Source organism: Nelumbo lutea, chromosome 2 (assembly GCF_056320005.1).
Source record: "Nelumbo lutea isolate HS-2025 chromosome 2, American lotus-T2T, whole genome shotgun sequence".
Classification (NCBI taxonomy): Eukaryota; Viridiplantae; Streptophyta; class Magnoliopsida; order Proteales; family Nelumbonaceae; genus Nelumbo; species Nelumbo lutea.
In genome coordinates, this window is record NC_142685.1 from 30,748,281 (window position 1) to 30,776,145 (window position 27,865).

Here is a 27,865-nt window from a genome sequence, read left to right on the forward strand (position 1 = left end):
AACTGCCCGAAGCGACTCGGCCTACTGGTTCATAGTCCTCAAGCTCCACCTCAGGATCACTGAGGCAGTCGGGGGACACGGCTCGGTTGGTGGAACCTACGTCAGCCCTCCTCGAAGAATCGTCTGAGCTATCAAAGCCAGACATTGGGGAAAAGATGGATTCAGGAAAGTACTCACCGGAAAGTTTGAAGAACAAGCCAGAGAACCGTGAAGACTGTATAACCAGCCTTGACACGAGCTGGAAAAGACTTGGACGCGAGTTGAAAGGTAGGACGCGAACTCAGTAGACAAACCGCAGAAGTGACAAACCGACCGGGGTCCCCCACTATTTATAGCTACAGTAACCAAGAATCGACCGTGCAGACCAAAGACGATCTGACGGCCCACGTTCTTACTGACCGCACAACCCTTAAGGTCGAGACGTGATTGGCGCACGTCTTTCCGAAAAAAGCGAAATGTCAGCGCACATCTTTTTGAAACCGACGTTGCTTCGACATGCGTCTTCCCGAAACTGATGCGCACACGTCTCCCTGACAGTCGCCCGCGCACGTACAGCAGCGGCGCGCCTTTTTGAAATGACCCGCTGTCACGTCCCAGCGGCGCGAATTGGTTTGAAATTTAAAAACGCGCGGTCACAACCACCAGCGTTCTTGAGTAAGCACGTTTCCAGCCTTCTTGGAAACCGAAAGAACCCTAGCAAAAGCAACTCGCGCAGTGAAGGTTCAAAAGACGGGACAAATCCACCTGCTACCTCGCGAAACTCCCCGCACCATGGCAAGACCCCCGGTGCAAGGAGTGGGGGGCAATTGATGAAGGAAGATTTGGCCCGACCTCTCTATTACGTGACATGTGGCAGAAACAACAACTCGGCAAAAGGGGCCAAGCCTAGGCGGGAACAAGACACGAGCGAACTGAACTCCCTACCGGGGGCCCGAACTCACCCTTTGTAACAGCTTGGGATACACTTCGCCGAACTGACCCACCTTGTAACAGCTCAGGATACACTTCGCCGAACTGACCTTGTAACAGCTCGGGATACACTTCGCCGAACTGACCCACCTTGTAACAGCTCGGGATACACTTCGCCGAACTGACCCACCTTGTAACAGCTCGGGATACACTTCGCCGAATTGACCTGCCCTACAGATAACTCCGAGCTCAAGACCGCCTCGCTCAGCACTTCGCATCACCTGGCACCAAAACCAAACAAGTCGTACCACGCCTGACACTAAGGAAGTTCGTGCCCGAGGGCGCCGCGCCTAACTGACTTGGGATCTGACGTTTGGCGGCAGCACCCTAAACGGCCACCTGCCATCGCCACTGACACCGCCATCTCCAGTTAGATAGACGGTTAGACAGTGACGGTTCTGTCTCAGCAGAAAGGACGACGGCAGAATTGACAAGCACAAGGGTAATCATACCTGACCTGACAAGGGCCCCGGGACGAATGCACGAAGTGATTATAAGATCCCCCTGCCCCCCGATAACGGAGGTATGCAAACTTTGCGCTATCTGGCATTACCTTGCTTTTGAAGGATTCTAACTTGAACTTCAGAACCTCCACACCGGGTTCCCCCGGAACTTCCCCATCTCCTCCGTTTCAGATTCCCTACTACCCCGTTCGGAAGCAAGGCTACGGACAGCTAAGACCGACCAGATCACACTCCATCAATATTCTATATGAAACCACTGGATAAAGATCACACTCCAACGTGATGAGATATGCTCCTCACAAATAGGCGCCTCACAAGCACATCCACCATGCATTAGAAACATCTTCCATGAATTTTAACTAATAAATACGGAAAATGTTCCTAATGCATGATAGGACATACGCATGAGGCGCCAGGTGTGAGGAATAGATCCGGTCTCCACTCCAACATCCTGAGCCTAAACAGCTAGACTCTTCAACTCTATGACAAAGAGAGTTTAAGATATCCTCCCAATACACTTCCAACGTCATTCGTATCCTCACCATTATGCATGATCATATCATATGTTGAAAGCGTATTGGAAGTTTGGAAAGTTTCTTTTTTATTCGAGACTTTTACGGAGTGTAACGTCCATTCATTCATGTTGGCTGACCCGCTAATTGATCGAAGTATAAAGAAAGGGAAATTTTTCGGCAGTTAATCAGCCGTTAAATAGCATTTGAAAAAGACATATTTTTTGAGTGTTGCGAGAAGTACGAAATTGTCCAATGCATATTTTTTATTTAGACTTATGAATTAGAAACATTCAAAGGACGACAACTTATAGAAATGCACCAACGTTTACCCGTAAATTGGCATAATTCCGAGCTAATACTTACCTTGACAATAATTTAAACCTATAAATTTTGATCAACGATTATTCTCCCTTTAAGGTATTGGGTAAAATACAAAAACCTCTTCTGAAATTTTTAACAATTATAAAAACCTCCTCTCTAATTTCATTTTAATAAATACCTCCCCTGAAATTTTGAGAAACTCACAAAAACCTCCCTTCCATCACCTTCCAGAAAACATTACATTACGAGTTTCTTCCAAATACCCGTTCTACTCTTTTAAGCAACCCGTGTAACCGATAGGACCAAGATTAACCCCTGGCTAGATCTAATAGAAAATCAACTAGATTGATGAGATTAACCCTCGGTATGTAACCAATAGAACCAAAATATTCGAGTGCCTGAGATGTGATGTCATTGTATATCGGGCACCTATCCGATAACACCACTAGCTTATCAAACATCCGATACAGCCGGCTCGATGGCTGGTGTATCGTTATCATCACCGTTCTTTCGCCTCTTGCGAGCCCCTACAATGTTGCCATGATACGCTGAGGGGTGGTGGAGTCGAGCCCTGACGTGGGTTCATCCAGCAACAACAGACTCGGGTTCACCAGCATCTCTTGCCCAATACTGACCCGCTTGTAGGTGATGCTGCCAGAGAACTTCCCCGATGTAGGTTAGCGTCTCCAGCACGGTGAGGTGGGGATACAGTATGTCATCTTGTGACACAAACCCGATCTTGCGCTTTATGGAGCCAGAGAAGGTCTGCCCATTGTAGGTGATGCTACTAGAGAACTTCCCCAGAAGCCTACCTTCCAGGGCCATCAAGAGCATCACTTTCCCACTACCAGATGGCCGAGCATTGCTAGGAGGTCGCCCGGTCGAACAACCCCAGTAACACCGTTGAGTATGGTGCATTCAACAGGCTTGGGTTCCGGTGTAGAAAACCAACATCCATCGGACTTCTTCAGCTTTATACTGTAACTCACATCTTCAAATTGCAAAGAACGAATACATGTACGACGAAATTAAAATTCAACGATCCATACGTAACTTGAGAGCATGAAGAGCATAAGCTTCACCTAATTACCTTGAGGGTGATAGGGTGCAACGACCCACGTAGTAGTGAGCACTGGCCGCCCATGGTTGCCTGTAGTTGCTCAAGCATCTGATCATCCAAAGACAAGCTAACGTTATTGGACAAAGCAAGCAGCTCAGAGCGTGGCATGCCCATGATATTGTCCAAGTTGCGGTTCACAGCAAGGACATTATTGTTAGACCCATTAGTACTGATTCCAAGATCTTTCTCAGGGGAACGCATCATCTTGTCTGGAGTAATCTAGAGAGAAGGTGACCGAAAAAACAAATTAAATGGGTTTGGAAGACAAAGACGAAGTAAGGTTTCAACCCTTTATATATGCAGATAGATGGAGAGAGAGAAAGACGTTTCATATGTCGTGGACGTTTCAGCTCTTCCAAACCATTGCAAACAGTAGGTAGGAGGCCAAATGTCTTCTTCATTGTGAAAAAACAAAGATTTAATAAAAAAAAAAGTAAAAACACTCAAAAAAGCTAATCGGGTCGGCGCATGACCCGTCTGACAGTTCGAGCGAAGAAGAGGACCTACACGGGTCAATGAGACTTGTTTTCGAAAAGCCTGGATACAAAAGACGGGTCCAGCCGATCCAGTCCGTACAACCAAACCCGTACACCATACAGGTCTAATTCGTGTATTATACGGATTGCTTAAAAGAGCAAAATGGTATTTGGAAGAAACTGGTACATCAATCTAAGTTTTTCATCTAAAAAAAGTAACGAAAGGGAGGTTTTTGTCAAATTTTTCAAAAGTTTAGAGGAGTATTAAAATAAAACTAGAGGAAACGTTTTTATGATTAACAGAAACTTCTAATACATTTTATAAACCATACAAATGTCTTTTTCAACATTTGGATTTGAGTTTTTTGTATTTTACCCTATTATAATAAACTTCAGCATTTGAGTTTATTAGTGTTTTTTCAACATTTGGATGATTTATAAAATAAATTAAATGACATTTAAGGATATTTATGTTTTTTCAAATGTCACTTGATTAACTATTAAATTTACACGTTGGGTATTGAATTGTCGCTTTAAAGATAAAAAATGACACCAGCCCCAATTGCAAGTACTATTCACTAAAAGAAATCTAATGATTACGATTACCGCTTCAACAAATTGCTCTGTATATCCGTATTTTCTTTCGCTTTCATAATTATCCAATCTTGGTTAGATTTATCACAGATTCACAGTTGATGAGGGTTAGCTCTTCTAAAAGATCCTATTCAGTCTGCTCTGTTTGGTTCCACACTCCTCGACAAAGCAAACGTGGCATCACAGTAAAGTGTCCCAACTACCAACTCGTGAAGCTTGATAAGAGAGCCTGAATTCTCGTTTTCTTTGAAGTTAGGACGACGTCGTTCAATATTAAATATGGGCGGAGAAGGAAGAGTCTTCTCCTCTTGTTCTGATTCATGGAGGGACCAAATTCATTTCCTGAAAATTTCAAACATGATCTCAGAGATATATTCCTTATGGAACAAGAACAACCCATCAGTTCTACTGCTACACAGGTAAAAGAGATTCTTTCTCTTATGGTTTATAAGAGAGAATATCACCCATAAGGCATGTGAGATTCTCTGGGCTTTCCATGTTTGGGATTGAGACAGATTTTGTCTGGTGGGTAACTTAAATTTTTGTTTATTTGTTTGGGGGAGTGTGGGGAGTTGGAACTGATTCATGGGGTTTGATGGGCTTTACTTGAGGTTGTTATCTCTTGGCTTTCTTGCTTTGTGTTCGATGAAGTTTCTGTGAGAGTTGGAGCATTCCCTCTCTTTCAATTGTGCTGATAGTACACGTTCATCATCCACTGCAGAACCTTGTGATGTTTGGCACTTGTTTTGTTTTAACTTTGAGGTATTTTAATATGTTTGGTTCTGATTGTCTGGTTTGGTTGGTAAGTTTTTGGGATTGAACCAATTACCATAGTGCTGCAAGTTTAGTAATTTCTAGATTTTGTTGTCATGAACTTCCTGGTTTATCAAATCTTTCTCAGGAGCCAATTATGTCAGATTGTGCAGGCTAGAGATTATAAAATCAGGAATTCACTGGAAGAAGACATTCTAAAGTTAAGCCAAAAGCAGGAGGCCGAGCTTATTGGCTACGTTGGAAAGCCTACAGATGTCAAAATTCCTAACCCCAACCCCATGAAGGACCCAGACACTTCTTTGGCTTCCACTGAACAGAGACCCAACAACATAAACGCCAGTGAGCAGCCCGTAACTACATCTGAGGAACCCGAAGGGCGTCGTAGGGAAACTAGAGAATCTGGCATCAATGAGGGGGACTCACAGAATTTGGGTATGGTCCTGAATTCTGATAAAGCATCTGTGGAGTGCAGATAATTATACTTCAATAGTCTATGGACACCATCCTTCATCAGTTGGATCTAACCAGACTCTTTCTTGTATTTGTGTTTTCTGTAGGTATTAAACGAAACAAAACAGCAAAATCTCGTTTATATGAGATTTGTGCTTACCATTACTGGAATCCTCCGGTCTTTGAATGCTGGAAGGAAGATGGACCAGACCACCATAAGCTGTAAGTGTAGCAAAACAGCCATAGCATTTTGTAACTACAAGGTTTTAAGGGCTTGAACCCATTTGGCTCTGTTTTTCTTTTTCATTTATGCTAGAGGAACTGAGCAAATGTGCTCAAGTTTCTTTAGTCTCAGGATGTGTTTGGGAGTGCTTATATCAAGTGCTTAATGAGCTTATTGCTTATCAGAAGCCAAAAGCACCCAAAAAAGCCTGAATTGGCGTTTGGTAAAAAAGCCTAAAAAGTCCGTTCAGAAGAAGCCAAAAATTCTGAGCTTTTGGCCTTTTATGTTTTGGAGAAGCCTTTTCATAAAGAGAATACCTGTTTAGAACATTAACCAAACACTCAAATGTGCTTATCTAAATAAGCACTTAATCAAAAAGTGCTTGTTCAAAAGCCCGTTTAGAAAGAAAAAGCACTCCCATACAAGGTTCAAAGTATCGAGGAGCCCTAAACCGGCCCCCCTGAACCGGTTTTGAAAAAAATAAAAAAAAATGGTTAAGAAAAGGGTATCAATTCACGGGTGTATCAATATTTTGAACCTTGCTCCCATACACAGCCTCAGACAATGAAGGGGTGGTGAATTAAATTATCAGTTGAAGTTTTGAACTACTACTTCACATTGAACAGATGCTTTGGAATTAATTTTAGGGATATTATAATTAACTTGCATCACTACTGAGTATCTTGCAAGCTAGTTTTACTCTGAATATGGCATAGGTTCACATTCAAGGTCATTGTGGAGATAGAAGAAGAAGCCAATTTGGTCTTAGAGTGCTTTAGTGCTCCTTGTGGAAAAAAGAAAGCTGCAGCAGAGCATGCAGCAGAAGGTGCATTGTGGTACCTTCAGCATCAAGGGTATCTGCATAAGGGCAAATAATTCAACGGTGAAATTGGGTTGCTGGTATGTCACTCCATGCTTCCTATAATTGAAATAATGCCCAAAATGATGCATCAGATGTATTTCTATAGGTTTATTTTGGTCCCGTAAGCCTGCAGAAATTTGACAACATAAGGATGACCAAGTTGACATGAATTAAACATTGTTTTATTAATTATGCTGATTGTAGAGTCTAAAGAATGGTAGGGTTACGTTTTACCCTTTCCATCTGTTCTACCCATTTCATTACTTTTCTAGTGCCACGATGCATGGCTTTTTCTTTCCCCTCTAATCAAGAAGCTGTGAAGATGTTTGGTACATGAGAACCATTTATCAAAAAATTTTCACCAACAAGATTTCATGCAGTTTCATCAGTCAAATCAGCTGAATGTTGGGATTAACTCCCCACCAGACACACCCCACATGTGCCCCACAGCGCATCTCAATGTACATTGAAAACATTTCCCACACTTGTCATAAGGAGATGTACTGTGTATAGTGTGAAGACCAAACTGCACCCTACAAACGCCCCACATGCACATCTCAGCGTGCATTGAAAACATCTCTTTTATTTGACATTGGGGGATGTTTCAATACACAGTTGAAATGTGATGTGGGGCATTTGTAAGATGCCCTCTTTGGGGTGCAGATGTGAACTCTCAGTTAGGATGTGGTGCGGGGGCACACTGCGTGGAGAGCCAATGCAATTTTATCAGCCGCAGGTTCTAATTTCTAAACAAGGATGAAAACATCAATCCGGTGGATGCCAACACCGTAGGTATAGCATATTATTGTATCAATACAGATCAAACTTTGAAAAGCCCAAATCTTTTGTGCATCTCCGTAACCCCTTCTGTCTCATTGTGTCGAACATATAATATCGATATTTTGATCCTTGGTTCTAAAGCATTTCTTCTCACAGCAGTTTAGCTGATTCTGCTAGAATAGTAACATGATTTCTAAAGAAGTGCAAGTTTATCAAATATTGACAAAATAATTATACAAGTAACGTAGATGGTCTCTGACTCCCAGTTGCAAATTTACCAGAAAGAAAGTTTTTGCTCTTGCACATTTACATAAATGAGATCTTGCTCTGTAATGGGGAAATTGCACAAAAATGTGGCGTCAAAAAAAGAAATTGCACAAAAAATGTACGTCACTCCACCCGCTCTGAGATTGCAGATTCTGCTATAAAGAGCATCTTAATTCTTAAATTTTCCTAACTTGGTGTCCACATATAAACCTGTCCCCCACTTGTCGCTCCTGCCAATGCCCCAACCTGGTATGGGTGTACAGCAAACCGACATGGAATTGCAGACATGTCTGGGCTCACTAAAGTCTGTGTTATTCTCCTTTGGATGGTGGAGATAACATCAACTCCCCTATTCATATTGCCAATGAAGAGATAAGAATCATTCCAACCCCATATTGCTCTGCACAAACCAAATGAAACAAAAGCAACCATTAATAGAAACAAGATCTCAGGAAGTTTCATAAATGTCATTCCAAGCATTCGGCCCACATACGTTTTCATAAACAGTAGTTGCATTACTGACATCTGATCTAGGTGTAGACATGGATAGACATGGGGGTCACAAAGCAGGACAAAGGTCCGCTAGCAAAATTACAGCAATGGATATCCTATATGTTGGTCCCACTATATTTGATAAGTAACAGTAGAATTTTATTCACTCAAAAACCTTACCAGCCAATAAGCTGGATAATAGGAAGAAATAAGACCAATAAATACTTGACTAAAAAGTTTTAAAAATCTGTCCCCAGCCCTAGTTTTCCCCATACAAAATTTTCCTTGGTCACCCTGTTTAGAGTATTGGCCAATACATTTGTAGTCCTAGGGACCCACCAGATTGAGCTATTCAGACAGTATCCTAGAGCCTGCAGTTACATCAACAGCCATCAAAGCCATTCTATCTTCTCTTTAATCATGCAAACAGCCATTATAACCATAAACAGACACAATTAAAGGTGATAATTCAATATTCTCAATGGACTAAAACTTCATCTTCAATTGTGCCCAGATTTTTCATCAAAACCCAGATTTTTCCATTCCAACCATTTCCGTCCTTTTGTGCCAAAATCATCTTCAATTGTTTCCATATTTAATACAATATAGTATTTTCATTCTTTTGTTCAAGAGATTGGATCTGCTCCTCACACCTCGCGCCTCACACGCACATCCAATCATGCATTGGGAACATCTCCCATACTTATTAGTTATTATTCACGGGAGATGTTCCCAATGCATGGTGGATGTGCCTGTGAGGCGCTCATTTGTGAGGAGCAGACCCCGTCACTTTGTAGTTTGTTCAAGACATACTCCAAAACCTACCAAAAATTTTACTGAAAAATCCAATCCTAGACTTATTTCCTCGTTTAAAAGTATTCAGCATTTTGAGGAAAATTCTTACAAGCCCTGAGATCCTTCCTACCTAGCAAATCTATACATGTAGCTTTAAAATCATCCCTATACTCTATCCTACCTAACTACTACCTTTCAAGGTTCATGTAGCTAATTATTACCTTTCTATGCTCATCCCTAGTCTTACCATCTTACAGTGTACACAAACACATGCACAAGGACCATTACCCAATGTTGGACTAGGCTCCTAGCTATTCGGGGTCTTGGAAGGGGTGGACTGGATACAGACCTAACCTTTGGCATTTTTTACATAAAATGGATATCATACTAAAACCCACATTCTTATGCTCGTCCGTCCAAGATTTTATCATTGCATCAAGTAATGGCCCCACAGTTGATAAGATGATGTATGCTGGATTATAGATAGGGTAAGGTCCAGATCTTTTACAATGTCAAGTATATTATTGCTCACCTCATTGGGTCAAATGTTGTCTATAAGACTTGGGTAAAGTTCTCCTCTACAGTGTTGCAAGTACCAATTCTTTTTGGAGTTAAATGGTCACTTTCTGGTCTAAGTTTTCAATAAGACCATCCCAAGTATCCACAGATTATCCAATCTTTTTAAAAAATTATAGGCAGAAACCCTATATGGTCTAATGGACTACAGTCCTATATCATCCAATTCATTTTCCTTTTCTTCCTATGCAGTCCTCTCGCAGTGCATTATACCCATAATAGATGACAAGTATTGGACCAAAGTTGTGACATCAATGCACAATGAATTACCATATTAACACGTCAGAGTCATAGTTAGCAAGTTGTGCAAACCTCACACTAAACACTTTAGCTTTTTAGCAATGTCTAAAAGGCAATAAAATCTTACCATTCCAATACAAGTAAACTTAGCATTTTATATGCAAACATACCAAGAAAGTTGATGATTTTACATAGAACTTTTCAGTGCTCATGTTTTGCCAAAGTTAATAGATGTTTGTAAGCACGGGTAATAGAAGGCATCTTCATCATTCTTCCTATTGATAATATCTAAGAGAGTGGAGATTTAAAAGATCATTCTGTATTGATCTAAACGAAGCTAAAGAAAAGGAATAAGTACAGTAATGCTATTACTTCAACCAAACCTGGTCGTGATGAGAATGGAAAACATAAGCTAAAATTCAAAAGCATGTAAGCTTGGAAATTTTTGAACGTTTGTCTAAACCTTGGTCAGATTAGACCAAAAAAACAACCTGAGATCACTTAAAAATAACTTTAGCATTACAAGTGATTTAGCTAAGCTGATAAACAACGAGAAATTACTGCTATATTCATCAAAGACCATCAGAAATCATATAAAAAGCAACACCATGACTTAAACTAAGCATGCAGTTTAGACAAGGCAATTAATCACATTGGCACTCAGTGAAACAAAGCCATACCTGAAGGAGGACAGCCATCTACCAGTCTGATTATTATGTTGGATCAGAGAAACATTCTCAAAATCAACCCCACTAAATATTGCAACCGTGTCATTGATGCTACATAAAAAGATTAAAATTGAAAAGATATCAAAAAAAAAGATTAGAATTGAAAAACATCAACAGCAATATATAGCATACTCTGACAGATTAAAATAGATTTCATAAAGTTTCCTTGATACCATAATTAGCATCTACAACATAATTCAAGTATTCAACTTTGATAAAGGCTATTACCTAGTGTTGGTCCCAACTATTTGGGGTCTTGGGAGGGGTGGACTGGATGTGGCCTCTCTCACACTCAAACCTAACTTCTCATTCTTATCAGCCCAAGGTTTTACCATTACGGTGGACAATGGTCCCTATCTACAATATAATTTAAATTTGATAAATAGTTAAAAGCGCACACATATATACAAAGATTTTCAAGAATCATAAGACGATATTTAGTGTACCAAAATCCTCAGTAAACGCATATGTAACAAGTTCTTTCACTTTAACTTTCTCACCACAAACACTTTGACCAAAGATCAAAAATACCAAAAAACATTAAAACGTCTTGGATCCATTCATCAAATCTGAGTGTTAAGAATGTTACAACATTGTCCCACCCCTCAACTCCTCAAGCACATTTCATCCCAATTGTTGGATATAACATCTTCCAAGTAATGACAATAGGGGAATTTTGCAAATTCATTGCAAGCAAAACCCCCTATTGGACCCTTTTACTTGTAACATATCTCTTGAAATACAAGATAACATTTTATTAAATTCCCATCTTAGATTGTATTTCACCACCTTAAAGACCATTCTAGATGCCTCCTCCCTGCATACCTATGCTTAAACTTCCTTTTGGCAATCGGCAGTGTCCACATCAGTTGCATTGCCAAGCATATGAACCTTGTCAAAGACTATTTTACATGTCACAATCAACTTCATATCTCGTGGAACCTCACATCAATGTGTTCACTTCTTGTATGATACACTTCATGCTTTGATAGATGCATTGCACTTTGATTGTCACAGTGTAACTTTAACATCACCTTTCTTCAAACCATCTCTTGTCAATTCATTCAACTATAATGCTTTCTTAGTTGCCTCTAATTGCTGTATACTCTACAAACAGTTGTGGACTGTTGACTGTAGCATTAATTTCTATCTTGTAGGTCCTCCTTTTAGAAAAGATACATACCCTGTAGCTGAATTTCTATTTTCCAGAACCCCCACAATTGAAAGACCCACAAAAGAGCATTTCTGATATACCACAGAATGGACCATTTGCTTTCTAAACTTTCTTCTCTATTTTCTGTACTTGTTGTTCTTTATTTTTAATCATACCTAGTCATAGAGAACCATGTTTCCATTTCCTATAAGCCATTTTATTTACAAATTCAATCCATTCATACACTTACAAGAACTAGACTTGATCAAGATCCGAATCATCTGAAGGATCTAAGAATCTAGGATTTGGGTGCAAATCTGATCAGATTTGAATAACACAAAGTTAAATAACAATGCATTGTAAGTTCCAAGCCTTCATCTTTCTGATTATAGCAAACACTTAAACCAAGGATTAAAATTTCACAACATATCAAAGCATATCGGCCAATACATATCATATCAGTGACCCTCCAATACACCCCTACATGAGTGTTTCGGGGTCTGACCTGTTTCAGGGGGGGTAGATGCAGTGTTTTAAAAGCACAAGGTGCAAAGAAAAAGCGCAAGGACCATTTTGTGCTCAAGCACAAGGCGCAAGGCGAGGTGCGTGCCTTTTTGAAGCAAGGCACAAAAATGCAAAAAAAAAAAAAAATCTAAAAAATTCAAAAGTTGCAAAATATTAAAAATATTAAACACATTATTAATTATAAATATAAACTTAAATTTTAAAATAAATGCTTTAAAAAACCTTTTATCTCATATTAAAATACATAAACATAACATGTAAAACACATTTAAAATGAAAAATTAAAAATAAAATCAAGCATAATATATAAAACATATTCAAGCATGTAAACTCTTACTCTCTTTTTTCTCCTACTTGCATTTCATCAAATAGCTAAACTGATGTTAAAAATTATGTATTCCTAATTCTACAAGCTGACTTTGTACCAAACCCCTCGAGGCAAGCCCAAGCAATTCCATATTAGGGTCTTAAATTCTGAATCCCTATAAAAAAAGGTTTTATAACTTTAAGTGTCTTTAAAAATGTCTTTTATTAGGATAAATGAATAAGCAACATTAGCAAATATGGATTTTCAAAGCTTCAGTGATACGAAAAATAGAAAAAAAAAATGCACAGATTTTCAAAGGGCACACGCCTAGGCTGAAATGCAAGGTGCACCAGGCACATGCCTAGGACCTATGCAAGGCACATATCCTAAAATGTGCCTCAATTGTGCGCTTAGGTGCACCTTTTAAATCACTGTGTAGACAGGCCTTAAACTGACCCCCTGAACCAATTTAAAAAATAATAAAAATAAAAGGCAGCCAAAGATACAGGCAGATATGCCCCATCCAACGCATCAGCCTGTATCGATATTTAGAACCTTGACTTAAACTAAATAAGATAATAAGTATTTACTTAAAATTTTCCACTTGCAAATTTACAAATCACACTTAAAGTTAACATGTGCTCATCAATCTCTGATAGTAGTAGTATACCGTGTATAACATTTAATGAATCACTAATAGGAATTGAATCCATCCTAACCAGATTGTATACCAACCATAATCTAATCTACCAGCAGCTTTACTGGACTTAGTTGATGAATCTCAGATTTAAAGCATTTGTCCAGAGTCCACATGAACATTATGCAAAAAAGAGGAAAAAAACGGAAGGCTCAATATCACTATCATTTATCAATCAGGATCCTAAAATATAATTTTCATTTCAAACTTCAATTTCAGCATCCAGTCCAAGCCTCCCAAGACCCTAGATACCTAGGACCTGCATTGAGAATGACCATTTTAGGCCCTTAATTTTCAGTGTTCAAACATTCTGTTTCACATTGTTAGAGTACACAAAAAACAGGGGTATTTTGGTCATTTGAGTTTATCTATTTGAGAGCAAAAGGTCTGTTTTATCTAAGTTTAAGTTATGTGTCCCATCACTTATGAGGGACAATATGGTCTTTCTTGTAACTATGTTATTGGAGATAAATACAAGTGGGTCGACTAGAGAGATGACTGATTTTTCCTCTATTTGTCAACCCTTCTTCTTCTTCTTCTTCTTCTTCTTCTTCTTCTCTACTGTAAACTAGGACTAAATAAAGTTTTCACATGGTATCAGAGCGCATGTAACAAGTTCAGATCTGCTTGTCTTGCTCTTTTATTCTGGTTTACCCAGTTTTTTTTTATCGCCCTTCTCTCCAGGGTTTTGCAGATTTCTCAAGAACCACTGGGAGATTAAGGGAAAGGTTGAAAAGGAGTGGTCGTTTTTTTCTATAGGAGGCCTTCATGCCTCCGGTTTGTGGTGCAGTGACTGTTTGTGGTGATTGGTAGGAAGCTCTCTATTCGATGGTATGAAGAGAGCAGGTTCGGGTGAACAGTGTTCAGCTGAGTACAAGTTGGTTCTGCAGAGTGCAGTGTAAGTGCTTGGTTTAATGACTGAGTGATTTCAGCCCTTGTATTTGGTGTGTGAGTAGTTCTGCAGTGTACAGTACAGGTGTTTGATTTAATGACTAAGTGATTTCAGCTTTTGTATTTGATGTGTAATGTGTATTTGAAGAAGTTAGTGGTGCTGAAAGTGAGATAAATTTTGTGGAAGTGCGTGAGGTTGTGCTGAATATTTGAAGGTGAATACTCTACATATAGAAATGATTTCTTTGTGAGGTAAGGTGAATTAGTTAAGATGGCATCGATTGGAGATGGGATTGACAATAAAACAGGCGTTATGATTTCTCCAAATTACCTAAATGTTCAAATGACATCTATTAAGTTGAATGGTGAGAATTATGTATCGTGGGCAAAATCTGTGGAGGTGTTTTTAAAAGCCAAGAAAAAAGTAAAACATGTGAGAGAGGAGAAACCCTCCTCTGATTCTCTAGGGTTTAGTGAATGGGAACAGGAAGATGCACAAATAATGGCATGGCTGTGGAATAGCATGGAACCAAAAATTAGCATGAACTTTATGTTCCTAGATACAACTAAAGAAATCTGGGATCATGCTAAGAAACTGTATTCCAGGCAAGAAAATACAACTTAGGTGTATCAGTTGTACCAAGAGTACCTTAATCTGAAGCAAGGCAATCAAAGCTTGGAGGAATACTATGCAAGTCTGAGGAATATTCGAAATAAGCTCAATGTGTATCATCCTCTAACACAGGATGTTCAGATTCAGCAACAATAACATGAGCAACTTGATGTGACAAGGTTTCTAGTGGGTTTGAAGGCTGAATATGAGTCTGTCCGAGAATAAATATTGTGGGGGGGGGGGGTCTACTCTTCCCTCACTTGAAGAAGTTTTTGTCCATCTTAGGAGGACATTTGTTGAGCCTATAGAGCATTTGTCTCTCTCAGACAGATCTGATTTTGTGGTGACTAGAGGAGGAGGCCGTGAAAATAGAGGTGGTGGTGGTGGTCGTAGACTTCCAAGTAATCGTGGTGGTCCCATGTTTAACCGTGTTGGTGGCCGGAGTGGAAGTCGGGACTCAGGGGGAGGTCGTGGTAAAAGAAGTAATGCCCCTAGGAAGTGTACATACTGTGAATTAGAGGGGCACACGGTTAATTTCTGCTATGATTTACATGGTCCACCCAACACTTGGACTAACCATGCTATGACTAAGGGTAGTGGTACAACTACTGAAAGTCAACAAACGGACGATCCCCTCCACATCTACTAGTGTTTCTAGGAAGGAGATGGTGAGTGTACCCTGTGCAGTATATGAGAACTTCCTTCAGACATCTTCTCAGTAGAACACCCAACACTTGGGCTAACCATGCTATGACTAAGGGTAGTGGTACAGCTACTGAAAGTCAGCAAACGGACGATCCCCTCCACATCTACTGGTGTTTCTGGGAAGGAGATGGTGAATGTACCCTGTGCAGTATATGAAAAGTTCCTTCAGACATCTTCTCAGTAGAACATAGCTACCATTGCCCATTCAGGTATGGCTTGCTTGGCTTCCAAGCCTTCACACTGGATCATTGACTCTGGAGCCTCGAACCATATGTCTAGGACTCCTAATGTATTTTCTTCTCTTTCTCGGTCATCCACATCTCAAACAGTTACTCTTGCTAATGGTTCTACATCTCCCACCTGTGGTGTTGGTGATGTTGATCTCTCCTCCTTGTCTTTATCATCTATTTTATATGTCCCCAAGTTCCCCTTTAACCTTATGTTTGTTAGTAGATTAACCAAGTCACTTAGTTGTTCCATAACCTTTTATCCATCTTCTTGTGTATTTCAGGATCTCAAGACGGGGATGAAGATTGGTGGAGGGCATGAGGCAAGTGGATTGTATTACCTTGATGGTAGTGGCCCTCCAGTAGCTTTTCAGTCGTCTCTTACTCCTCTTCAATGGCACTGTAGACTTGGTCATCCTTCTCTCAAGGCTCTGAAGTTGCCGATTCATTCCTTGAGTCATATTTCATCTTTAGATTATGAATCATGTCAACTTGGAAAACATCATAAAGTCTCTTTTAGTCCAAGAGCTGATAATCGTGTCTTGAGTCCTTTTTTCTTTAGTTCATTCTGATGTCTAGGGTCCGATCAAAGTGATGTCATACAATGGCTATAAGTATTTTATAATTTTTGTTGATGACTTTTCAAGGATGACATGGATTTATCTTATGAAAGATCGTAGTGAATTGTTCTCTATTTTTCAAAAATGTTATATTGAAATGTGTACCCAATTTGGTGTTCATATTAAAATTCTTCGCTCCGTTAATGCCAAAAAGTACACCTCAATACCATTTCATCAATACTTAAAGCACCATGGGATAATTCATCAAACTTCTTGTGCCTACACCCCACAACAGAACAATGTAGCTTAACGGAAAAATTGACATCTCCTTGAAACTACTCGATCTTTGATGCTTAATATGAATGTCCCAAAGCATTTTTGGAGTGATACTGTCCTCACATTCTGTTTTCTCATCAATCGGATGCCCATGTCCATCCTTGGAAGTCAATCCCCCTTCTAAGTGTTGTTTCCCACTTTATCACCATTTCCTCTCACTCCAAGAGTCTTTGGATGTGTTTGTTTTGTTTAAAACTTGGGGCCCACTTTAGACAAGTTAGATGTACGAGCTACCAAGTGTATCTTCCTTGGCTACTCAAGGACTCAGAAAGGGCATAAGTGCTATAACCCTAACTTCCATAAGTCATTTATGTGCTCCAATGTCACCTTCTTTGAATCGGTTCCTTTTTTCTCAGATGTTGTGGTTTCTTCTCTTTCCCCCATAGTTCCTCTTCTCGTCCCTATTGCGGATCCCCTTCCCGTGGTTCCCATTCCAGTTGCAAATTCACTTCTCATGCCAGTTACTACTAAAAGGTCACCAATTAAACAAGTGTATATTCACAGAAGAGCACTGGCCCCTCCTCCAATTCAGCCCTTGTCGACAAATCCTATCATTGCTTCTTCTCCCTTGGACCTTGATCTTCCTATTGCCCTGCGAAAAGGTAAACGCACTTGTACTTCTCATCCTATTTCACATTATGTTTCAACTGCTCACCTTTCTGCTTCTCATCGCAACTTTATATCATTGCTATCATCTATTTCCATTCCCAAAACTATCCAGGAAGCCCTTACCTCTCCAAGGTGGCGGCAAGCCATGGAAGAAGAACTCTCTTCTCTACAACACAATCACACATGGGAACTCACTGCTCTTCCTCCTAATAAGCAAGTTGTTGGGTGTAAGCAGGTCTACACAATGAAGTATCTTCCAAATGGCAATGTGGAGCAATCGAAGGCCAGGTTAGTGACCAAGGGCTATTCTCAGTTGTATGGTGTGGACTATATGGAGACATTTTCTCATGTGGCTAAAATTAGTTCAGTTCATGTGTTGATTTCATTAGCTGCTATGTATGATTGGCCTCTTGTGCAACTTGACATCAAAAATGCTTTACTACATGGTGATCTCATTGAGGAAGTGTATATGGAGCAACCACCGGGATTTGTTGCTCATGGGGGAGGACGATAAGGTTTATAAACTCAAAAAGGCAATTTATGAACTGAAACAACCTCCACACACATGGTTTGGCATGTTCAGTGAAGTAGTGAAAGACTTTGGAATGAAACAATGTCAGGTAGACCATTCTGTGTTCAACCATGACTCAAAAGATGGGAAAATCTTGCTAGCGATGTATATGGATGATATTGTCATAACTGGTAGTGACAATAATGGGATTGACAGATTGAAGAAATTCCTACAAGACCACTTCAATACGAAAGATTTGGGTAAGCTGAAGTACTTCCTGGGAATAGAAGTTGCAAGGTTAAGGCATGGAATTAACTTATGTCAAAGAAGATATGTTCTTGACCTACTTGAAGAAACAAGACTGTTAGGTGCTAAACTAGTAGAGACTCCTATGGAACTTAATGTCAAGTTGAGTGTTGATGCAGGTGAAGAGTTTGATGATCCTGGAAGATACAGGAGGTTGGTGGGAAAGTTGAATTATCTGACTATTACCCGACCAGACATATCATTTGTTGTGAGTATGGCGAGCCAGTTTATGCAACATCCTCAGATTCCTCATTGGGAAGCAATTCTAAGGATTGTTAGGTACCTGAAGGGTGCTTCAGGTCGTGGTTTGCTATACCAAAGTGGAGGGACTCTTGAAATAGTAGGGTATACAGATGCTGATTGGGTTGGTTCTATATCAGACAGGAGATCAACTACAAGGTATTGTACCTTCCTTGGTGGCAATCTTGTAACTTGGAAGAGCAAGAAACAAGCAGTGGTGGCAAGAAGTAGTGCAAAAGCTGAGTACAGGGCTATGACTCATACCACATGTGAACTAGTATGGTTGAAGAACTTGCTACAAGAGAGGGGGTTCTCGATGGACAAACCCATGAGACTATACTGTGATAACCAAGTTGTTGTTCACATCTCTTCCAACCTAATCTTCTATTAGAAAACCAAGCATATTGAGGTCGATTGTCACTTTGTGAGAGAAAGTGATAAGTGGAGTGATAACCACATCTCATGTGAGCTTAGGAAATCAGTGGGCAGATCTCTTTACAAAGGGATTGTCTCGGGGTAGAGTAGATTATATTTGTGACAAGGTAGGACTATATGACATATACTCTCCAACTTGAGGGGGAGTGTTAGAGTACACAAAACAGGGGTATTTTGGTCATTTGTGTTTATTTATTTGAGAGTGAAATGTATGTTTTATTTAAGTTTAAGTTATGTGTCCCATCACTTATGAGAGACAATATGATCTTTCTTGTAACTATGTTATTGGAGATAAATACAAGTGGGTCGACTAGAGAGAGGACTGATTTTTCCTCTACTTGTCGAACCCTTCTTCTTCTCCTCTTCTTCTTCTTCTCCTTCTTCTCTACTATAACCTAGGACTAAATAAGGTTTTCACACACATCAATACAGTACTGAAACTTATTTTATACAAGTTGGTAATTAAGATGCATCAAACTGGCATTTTAATGTTTAATTGATTTTAGCATTGCTGATTTTAATGTTTGATTGGTTTTAGAGTTTCTAAGTACTTTTCAGTGTGAACATGATAATGCAATTCAGTATTTTCAAGTACCAACTTTAATTGAGCTCATTAAGAGACCATCTTAAGTTTAAAATATGTTTATTTTGCAAAAAAAAAAGAAGCGCCAAAACCACTCATTTCATTGTTTATCAGAAAAAGAATAATGTTCATCTAGTAAGTTAGTAAATCTTAAATTATAAAAGAGATAGTCAGGTGCTTTCCTGAAAATCAAGACAACAGAAGTATTCGATGTTGAACAATGATTGTATACCTTGTTGTTGCAAGATAGCTTCCACTAGGAGAGAAATAAGCAGAATGAACAGCTCTGTTATGGTTAAACCTCTTGAGGTTTTTTGGCCCATCATTACCAACACATCTCAAATCCCAGATGCAGGTTGTCCCATCAGTAGAACACGTAGCCATCAAATTGGTATTTTGTGAGTTGAAGTCAATGGAGTTGATCCTTTGACCATGCAATATCCATGAACCTGAGAATTTTCTTGCTCTCTCATCCCAAACATGCAACTCTCCTTGACCCTCACCAAAATACAATGACCTTGCATCACATGGACGTTGAGAAAGAGAAAAAATAGCATCTTCAGTGGAGTAAACCAGATCAAATGATTCCTTTTCAACATCCATCAAACGAATGAATCCATCATAGCAACTGGTGAAAACCTGGATATGGTGTTCAGCAAGCATTACTTTTCTTCCAATAAATGAAATGCAACTCCAACATATCTAATGTTACCAAATTTTAGTGAAAGGACTGTAGGAGATTTATCATCAATAAAAAGGTTTACATTACAGACCAATGACCTAGTAATGTGTTCTCAATGAAAAGAAAATTAACAGCATGTATATCCCCCAATCAAGAATAGAAACCAAGCATAGCAACACACATTTCTGACTTCTGCCATCAGAAAACTTTATTGGAAAAATAAATAATATGTATATACTCTTTATTGATTCTGCAATATCATGAGCAAGGAACTCAAGTATAAAGATGCTAGTTGAATAATCATTTCCAAAAGAACCTACTCTGACTTGATTGCTACAATAGATTTCACAAGAAGCTATTCATTTTAACATAATATTGCTGTGTATGGCACATTCACTTACAGAGGTTTAGTAACTGATTGAGTAGTGAGCACCCTCAATCCATCATCATATTATCTATATGCTTAAGTGACCAATGACACCATGAGGGGATGTTACAATTATAACAGATGGCATGTCTTCTTTAGAAGAAAAACCATGCCCAACCCCAAAGCCAACTTGGGTAGAAATGTCAATACAGCAATAGAAATATTGATCACTTGATCCAAATCTTCCATCCCAAGAGTAGAGTTCAATGACACTGATAGAGTTACATGAAGATGGCCCAAATGTTTTGCAAGACTAACAAATAGATGTTAAACCAAACGCATCAAAGAGAAACAGAACCATTTAATGGACTGGCGTCAGTGTTTCCCATTAACAGCTTAGCTTCTTTTGTGACAGAATAGCCAAACAAAAAATAAGAGATTATAAAAATTGAAGGTCTAGATGCATTCCCATAGATCCTATACCAATAAAACAAAGACGAATTTCCATAAACCAAGTTGTAAGTATGGCCCAACTCAATTTTTCACATTAGATTTCATTTGTGACCTCAATTAAAAAAAAAAGGAAATTAGATGGCTAATATTCCATGTTATCCAAGTTAAACCCAAGTGAAAAGAAGTAAAACCATTCAACAATTCATTGTAGCATTGCAACATACCTTGGACAATGAATATGGTTGAATCAAAATTCCCGAGATGGGACCCGAGTGGGGGCTATACAAATAGATCCCATCTCCTTCCCCCTCACTGTCAACATCCCAAAATGCAAGATTTCCAAATTTGTTTACAGCAACAATAAGCGTTTGGTCCTTGGTAGGAAAGAATCGCACATTCAATATCCTTCCAGGCATGACTCGTGCAATATTCTCCGGTTTCAATGTCAGGGAAACCCAATTAAAGCAACCACCAGCTTCAGTATTTTCCTTTTTGATTGGAGTTGGGCAACTAAATGCAACATTTTCTGCTATGCCTTTGGTCATGTGACAAAAACTCCCACCCTCATCAGGTTTTTTCTTGATCAATCGACCAAAAGAGTGATTTTCCGACACACCCGTCACTGAGCTGTGAGAGCTCCCGTTTATGGTAGGCTCCCCCTTAACTGGGCAAACCTCCTGCTTGACTGAATAACTCGATGGAGGACTTCCCGAGTTACCCATGACTGCTTCCTGAGAGCCATAATGATCGGAAGGTTCCGCCTTGATTGAACAGGATTTTCTCCCGTTCATATGATTTTCTGACACATTCGTCACTGAATCGTGAGAGCTCCCGTTCATGGTAGGCCCCCCCTTAACTGGGCAAACCTCCTCCTTGACCGCACGACTCAATGGAGGACGTTCTGAATCACCCACCGCTTCCTGAGAACCATTATCACCGGAAGGTTCCGTTTTGATTGGAGAGGTCTTCCTGTTGATTGAGGAGCCCAATGGAGCGTTTTCCGACATAGTCATGATGATATCTATAAGGTGCCGGTCAGATGAAATTCCGCTATAAGCATCTCGCATACTGATGGGACCCAAGGTTCTGCGGCAAGGCTTCGGTTCAGGAGGAGATTTGGAGGTCTTCTTGGGGGAGGGAACAAGGTCGTCTTCGAGGCCTTTTGCGGATTTTGAGTCGGGCGGTATTCCTCGGGCACGCATTGACCGCCGGATTACAACTGGGGTTTCGGTTTTGAGTTTCTTTTTAGGGGAGATCTTATAAACCTTTTTCTCAGCTCTGCCATGAGAAAGCAAGCAAGCCGACCCCCCCCCCCAAAAAAAAAAAAAAAGATAGATGATTAGATATAGAAATCAGAAGAGAATATAGTAATCTACGGTGCGTTTGTGTGTGAGACAGAGTATGTGTGTGTTACCTATCACGCTTGATTGCAGAAGAGAGTTGTTGAGCTCTGGAATGGAGTTTCAGAGAAGCCATCATCTCGCCATTACGTTTTATGTTCTCGAGCCTTCGGCGCTCGTACTCGGTCAGAGTTTTAGACGCCATGGGAGTGAGACCCCAGAGACAAACGCAGAGAGAGAGAGAGAGAGATGTTGGCTTTGTACTGGGTGGTCTGCGAAGTAAAGGGATTTGTACCAAAAATTTATACAAGTTTCCAATAACCGGTATTTTACAGTCGAGCGGGAAATGAAATGGCGGGAATAGAAAAATTGGACCGGAAATTCCTATCGGCGACGCCTCTAATGAGCAAAAACAAAGGAGTTCACATCTGCCCCAGAGAAATTCGAGAGATATTCCCAATGCACGCTTAGATGTGCATGTGGGGCGTCTCTTTGGGGCGCAAATGTGATGTCTATAGTGTTAGGATGTCTTACCCACGTCATTTTTTCACAATGTTCATAGAATCGGACCGGGCATAGAACGGAGTCCGGAGAAGAGAGAAGTTCATGGGTCATAGAGGTTGGTTGGGGCCGAATCAGAGATCGAACCATGATGAATGATGACATCATATATTTATATATATACTGCAGGTCATATAAATACTAAATATAATATATTTTACAATGTTTAATATATTTAAATATGGTGAATGGATGGTAAATTTCATAATTTTTAAAACAAATGACTAAGGTTCAAGTCGTTTGACTTACATTTTCTTAAAAATATGTGAATAATAATGTAATATGTATAATAAATAATCATTAATTAGTATAAGTAAAAAAGCGGATTAGTGGTAATTAAATAATTTGTGAAAATAAGAGGTATTCGATTTGAATCTTGTTAACAATATTTTAAAATTCTACTTACGTATGTACCTAGGTGGTTTCATGAAACCGGGATCACTAACCAGTTTTTTGGTTCAACCAATCGGTCAACTAGTTTTCAATGGATTTTTAGCAAGTCCAATTATTGGGGTATGACCAAATCAGTTGGTGGCTTTCAAAAGCCTAATTTTGCCATTTCCTTACTTCATTTTATAACACTTGGGCTACCTTAGCCCCAAGTAAGCCGAGCCTATGTTCAATGAAATATCCCACAATGAAATCAAGTCAAAATCAATTATCATTTGAAGCAAGGTGTTGCAATCAACCGAGGGCTGGATCTTTGGTGTGTTAGCTGGTTTATTCCAACATTGATGTGGAATTGAATCCCACAAATTTCACTTTGAGAAAAATGGGTAAGGGGGAAGTTATTAATGGTGCATGGAACCAAATATAAAAAAAGAAAGAAAGTTATTAATGGTGCATGGTGTTTGAGGGAGTTAAGAAGGAGAAAGACTATAAATTTATGGCTATGGGTCCTAAGAGGTCAAAGCCTCAAAACAATTTTTTTTTTTCGATGCCTCACTTCAAATGGAGAAATTCTTATAGGGTGTTCTGTTTTTTTTTTTTTGAGAGGAGAAAGTTGGTCAATGGGATTTTAGTTTGCATTGACAAAAAAACAAGTGTTCTTTTTTCAGATTTATGTAGGGATTGAGGAAAATTTATTTTCATTTACCCATCTCCTAGGTGGGTAAATGAGATGGCAAGAAGAAAAAATGAGAGAATGTGTGCTTTAAAATTTTAAACAAGTCCCAAAAGGGTGCACCCGAAACCCAACAAAGTGAGATGTGAAAAGTGACCATATTGTTATTGTTCCTGTTGAGGACCACACACCCATGAAAGGGAAGTTGATATTTGGTTACAATTTTAGCTGGTTCTTCATTTCGAGTTTTTATGGATGTTCTGATGTATCATTATTCTTCTTAGTAGTTGTGTAACCTAATGCATTTGGTGGTTTTGTAGGTATCCAGTTCTTATTAAGAAGTTTTGAGTCAGTCTGGATTAGGTAAATAGGCACAGCTTTGCAAGCATCTTCAATGAATACTTAAAATTTTTTTTGACACCTATCCCTTAAAATACCCCAGCCTATTCTTGAAAAAATATTAAAAACCACTTTTGACAGTTGTCAGAATATTCATCAAGTGTTCATTGAACGATCTTATTATATTATGCCTTCTAGATCCAAGCCCATAAAGAGATTTGGGATTTTAAACGTAATTGATATTAGAGGAAAGAGGAAAAAAAGGAAGAACTAGAAGGAAAGAGCTTAAGGTAGAAGAATATGGTGAAATTCAAACTGAATTGGTACAAAAAAAAATGAATAGGAAAATAGTGTAAAGAAAGGACAACAGCAAGGGGATGTTAAGGCCCAGGGGGTAAGGAGTTATAAGGATAGTAAAGGGAAAATGAGCAATGGCTTTATACCTGTAAATAAAAGTAAAAGTATAAACCTAACTACGTATGGGAATAATCTTATGAAGGAAGTGAGAAAGGCTAAAACCACATGACCAAAGATTATACAGAGGTATATTTGGAAAAATGAAGGTAATGGAACAAAACACTATCAGAAAATAAAAAAGTATGATCCGAACAAGAAAGTGGAGCCCTACGGAAATGATAGAGCCAATCTCCGGGATACTCAAAGTGGTGTCTTCTCATGTTTGAAAAAAATATAGATCCTGACACCAGGGATGGTGCCATGGGTGGCTCATAGAAGAAAATTAGTCAATATGAAAAGGGCAAATCTGTTATTTACAAATCAGATATTATGGCTCAAGTTTGACAATGTCCAATCATAAAAAGGAAGAAATTGAAATCAAAAGAGATGCGATGACGACTGAGGAGTACTCGAATGGATTCGAAATCTCCCGCTAGACAAGAGAATGGGAAAGCAGGAAGTTGATAAAGTTAAATCTGACAATAAATGTGAAAACATTAAAGAAGAAGGGACAATTACTATCATAAGTCTTACAAATGTCCTACTACCATAATCTGGGAGGTATAGATTGAAGCTAGGAAAAGAAAGAAGCTATCAACAAACTAGAGTTATTGACTTGGTTGTGTCCCACATCGGTAATGCAGAAAAACGATGCAAGGATGGTTGGGTGATAAAAATGAGACGATGAGAATAACCAACTCATACCTTTCTCGGCCTTATGGCTGAGATCAAGTGTAGTATCTGTTCTTATCAGTTTAATATCAGTTTAAATTATTTTGTTTTGGGGTAAAGCCTACCACGTTGGCTTGTTACTGGGGCCTTAATGCGTCGCCCATGCGTTGCATTACTGCACGGGCCTGGCTCACCCCTGCCAAACCTAAACTCAAGTAATTGGATAAGGGTTGTCTTGATTTTACATTGTGTCTGGCGTGTGGTATGAAACATAAAATTTCGTGTTCTTACTTAACAAAATGTTGTTATGCTTTGAAATATAATGTGCTTTTCTTTTCCAATGTCTGGGCTCAAATGATTATAGTCCAGATAGTTTTTGTTTTTTTCAAACAGAACCTAAGGTTAAAGTGAAAGAGTGAGGGTATTTGAGATTTTGAATATTTATAGATTTGCAGATTCAGAAATCTGCATTGAGCATTTTTTCCCTATTAGGTAAAAAGAGAAATTGTATCAAGCAGATGATTCACAAGCCGGTTGCTTACTCATACTCCCCTTTACTAGTGATGGCTTGGGAGGGGTGCAGAGGCTATCTTTGTTGAGACATTCACAAGAAATTCAATAAAATCATGGAAGAACTAGATATGCTCTTTGATTCATGGAGGCAGAATTAAGTACATAGTCGCATAGAGTAGGTTTCTGCAAGCTCCTTTTGGATTGTCTACAAGTGTTTTATCATACTAAGCAGATAGATGTTTCCATATCAACACTTAGTCCATAGTAATAGGAAAATACCTAATGAATAAGAAACGGAATTTTTGTAAAACTTGAAATCCAATCTGCCCTTTAGGTTGGAAAAAGTAGGGAAAGGAAGGAGGGAATGGTAGGGAAACCCATACAATTGCTAGATGCCAACCATTAAATTGCATTGCCCCTTCAAAAGAACTACTTTTTTGTTCATACAATGTGCAAATGAATAGAACACATTTAAAAAGAGCTTTTATTTGGTAATACATTTAGGGGAAGCTATTTTTTCGGATTTTGAGAGGGGGAAAGTTGGTCAATGGGATTTTGGTTTCCATTGACCAAGAGTCCCATATTGTTTTTTTTTTTCAGATTTATGTGGGAACAAGGAAAGTTTATTTTCTTGGTAAGTGATACCCATCTCCTAGGTGGGTAAATAATGTTCCCACCTAGGGGGAAGTTGCCAACACTTGAATGGGACAAAAAATCCCTTTTTCAATAATGGATTTTTATGGTTAAAAAGTTCATTGCCTTATTTACATGAGAAGTAAAAGAACATGGGTAAATGTACTTACTCGGATAAGTGTTTCTAAGGAAAAACTTACCCAACTAACTGCATTTATTTGGGCAAGTAACTCACTAAAACATGAACCATGCCTTAAAAGAAACTTTTGGAATTGGTCATTGGATCAAAAGTAAGAAAAAAAAAAAGAAAAAATGATTACACAAACATATATTTACAAATTTTCTCAAATCCAATCAACTTGCCCAAGCCTTCTTAAGCCGGAATCAAACTTCAGCCTGAATTGTGTTTTATTAAGATCGGGTTGGATTTGGGTTGATATTGAACCCGACATAGTTTACCTAACTGCACTCCTAAATAGCATTCAAATTTAATAAGAATATTAGTATGTGTCTATATTTAAGAACATCCAATCCGAGTCTGACCATTGACAACAACCCCTCCCCTCACACCCACTAATAGAAAAGATTCATATATAATGATGTGCAAAGTTAATTTTGATTGCTAGGTGGATAATGGATGCATTATCTTTTTGTTTATTATGTTTATCTCTTTTTTTGGTGTTTAATTTGTTTTTTTGACATAACACTACAAACTTCACCCATTTTGCATTTCTCATAATTTTATATATGCAACCATATTAACTAAATTGACCTTCACTAGAATCTTAATGGGGCTCCATCCACCTTTACCACCTATTCCAGTAATGCTATAAAATATGATTCATTTAGTACGTGAAAAATAAGATTTTTTATATATAAATGTAAAGTAGCTATCCACACTTACATTCTGTCAACAAAGTGCCCATTTGGGAAGGTTTTTGGGACACGGCTTTTAGCATTCCAATCTGGGCCTCGCATAGAAACCTCTAAAGCCGTGTTTGGTGAAAATCCACAAAACCAACATAGGCATTTCAATGCTGGAATTTTAATAACATGAAGTTAGTTTGAATAATTAATCTGGAACATTGGTGCTCAACCAAAGCGATTCAGTTAATGCAGCTCACCCCAAATACAGAAACCGTTTCAAAGTGAGCCAAAATATTTTATTACATTTCTCATGCTTCCATTTTCCTCTAACACTAACAGGACGGTCAAGGAAAAAATTTGATCAAAATAACAAAAAGAGAAAGTTATATACAGGGTACAAATCAAGTGGTTAAACATTATTTGATTCATCGCGTATCCAGTATCCCATGTGAAACGCACAGGTATAAAGCAAAGTAAGCTTTAAGGTGTTCATTTAGTTTTTAGACGTCTAGTCCCACATCGGTAAGATAGAAAAGAAGCAAGTGAGAGAGGGAGGTATAAGTATAGACAACGGA

At 38.9% G+C, this 27,865-nt stretch overlaps 2 protein-coding genes and 2 pseudogenes across 6 annotated transcripts; 2 read left to right on the plus strand and 2 right to left on the minus strand.

Annotated features, from left to right (window-relative positions):
• Positions 1 to 2,577: 2,577 nt before the first annotated feature.
• On the minus strand, positions 2,578 to 3,593 carry LOC148869578 (ABC transporter G family member 21 pseudogene; annotated as a pseudogene).
• Positions 3,594 to 4,661: 1,068 nt separating this feature from the next.
• On the plus strand, positions 4,662 to 16,428 carry LOC148869579 (endoribonuclease Dicer homolog 4-like). Of its 4 annotated transcripts, none has more exons than XM_088973322.1 (5): positions 4,670 to 4,878; positions 5,377 to 5,665; positions 5,791 to 5,905; positions 6,623 to 6,806; positions 16,049 to 16,428. In XM_088973322.1, the coding sequence occupies exons 1-4, from the start codon at positions 4,780 to 4,782 to the stop codon at positions 6,780 to 6,782; spliced, it is 663 nt and encodes a 220-aa protein (XP_088829448.1). In that variant the 5' UTR covers positions 4,670 to 4,779; the 3' UTR covers positions 6,783 to 6,806; positions 16,049 to 16,428. The 4 variants fall into 4 exon arrangements, with proteins under 4 accessions (XP_088829450.1, XP_088829448.1, XP_088829449.1 ...); XM_088973323.1 differs by lacking the exon at positions 16,049 to 16,428 and adding an exon at positions 14,013 to 14,033; XM_088973324.1 differs by lacking the exon at positions 16,049 to 16,428 and having other exon boundaries at positions 4,662 to 4,878; positions 5,386 to 5,665; positions 6,623 to 7,025.
• Positions 7,739 to 22,690, minus strand: LOC148869580 (DNA damage-binding protein cmr1-like). Of its 2 annotated transcripts, none has more exons than XM_088973318.1 (5): positions 22,261 to 22,690; positions 21,071 to 22,124; positions 19,577 to 19,983; positions 10,599 to 10,697; positions 7,739 to 8,215 (listed from the first exon to the last, which is right to left on the minus strand). In XM_088973318.1, the coding sequence occupies exons 1-5, from the start codon at positions 22,389 to 22,391 to the stop codon at positions 8,002 to 8,004; spliced, it is 1,905 nt and encodes a 634-aa protein (XP_088829444.1). In that variant the 5' UTR covers positions 22,392 to 22,690; the 3' UTR covers positions 7,739 to 8,001. The 2 variants fall into 2 exon arrangements, with proteins under 2 accessions (XP_088829444.1, XP_088829445.1); XM_088973319.1 differs by having other exon boundaries at positions 7,739 to 8,164; positions 22,261 to 22,508.
• Positions 22,691 to 25,306: 2,616 nt separating this feature from the next.
• Positions 25,307 to 25,476, plus strand: LOC148869581 (U2 spliceosomal RNA; annotated as a pseudogene).
• Positions 25,477 to 27,865: the final 2,389 nt, after the last annotated feature.

Excerpts from the sequence above, each read along its gene's own strand:
- LOC148869580 (XM_088973318.1), bottom strand. The coding sequence starts at position 22,391 with ATGGCGTCTAAAACTCTGACCGAGTACGAGCGCCGAAGGCTCGAGAAC. Across the intron at positions 19,984-21,070 it reads AACCATATTCATTGTCCAAG|GTTTTCACCAGTTGCTATGA; the intron begins GTATGTTGCAAT and ends CACCATATCCAG. Across the intron at positions 10,698-19,576 it reads AGCTATCTTGCAACAACAAG|CATCAATGACACGGTTGCAA; the intron begins GTATACAATCAT and ends CTTTTTATGTAG.
- LOC148869579 (XM_088973322.1), top strand. The coding sequence starts at position 4,780 with ATGGAGGGACCAAATTCATTTCCTGAAAATTTCAAACATGATCTCAGA. Across the intron at positions 4,879-5,376 it reads TCAGTTCTACTGCTACACAG|ATTGTGCAGGCTAGAGATTA; the intron begins GTAAAAGAGATT and ends CAATTATGTCAG. Across the intron at positions 5,666-5,790 it reads GGGGGACTCACAGAATTTGG|GTATTAAACGAAACAAAACA; the intron begins GTATGGTCCTGA and ends TGTTTTCTGTAG.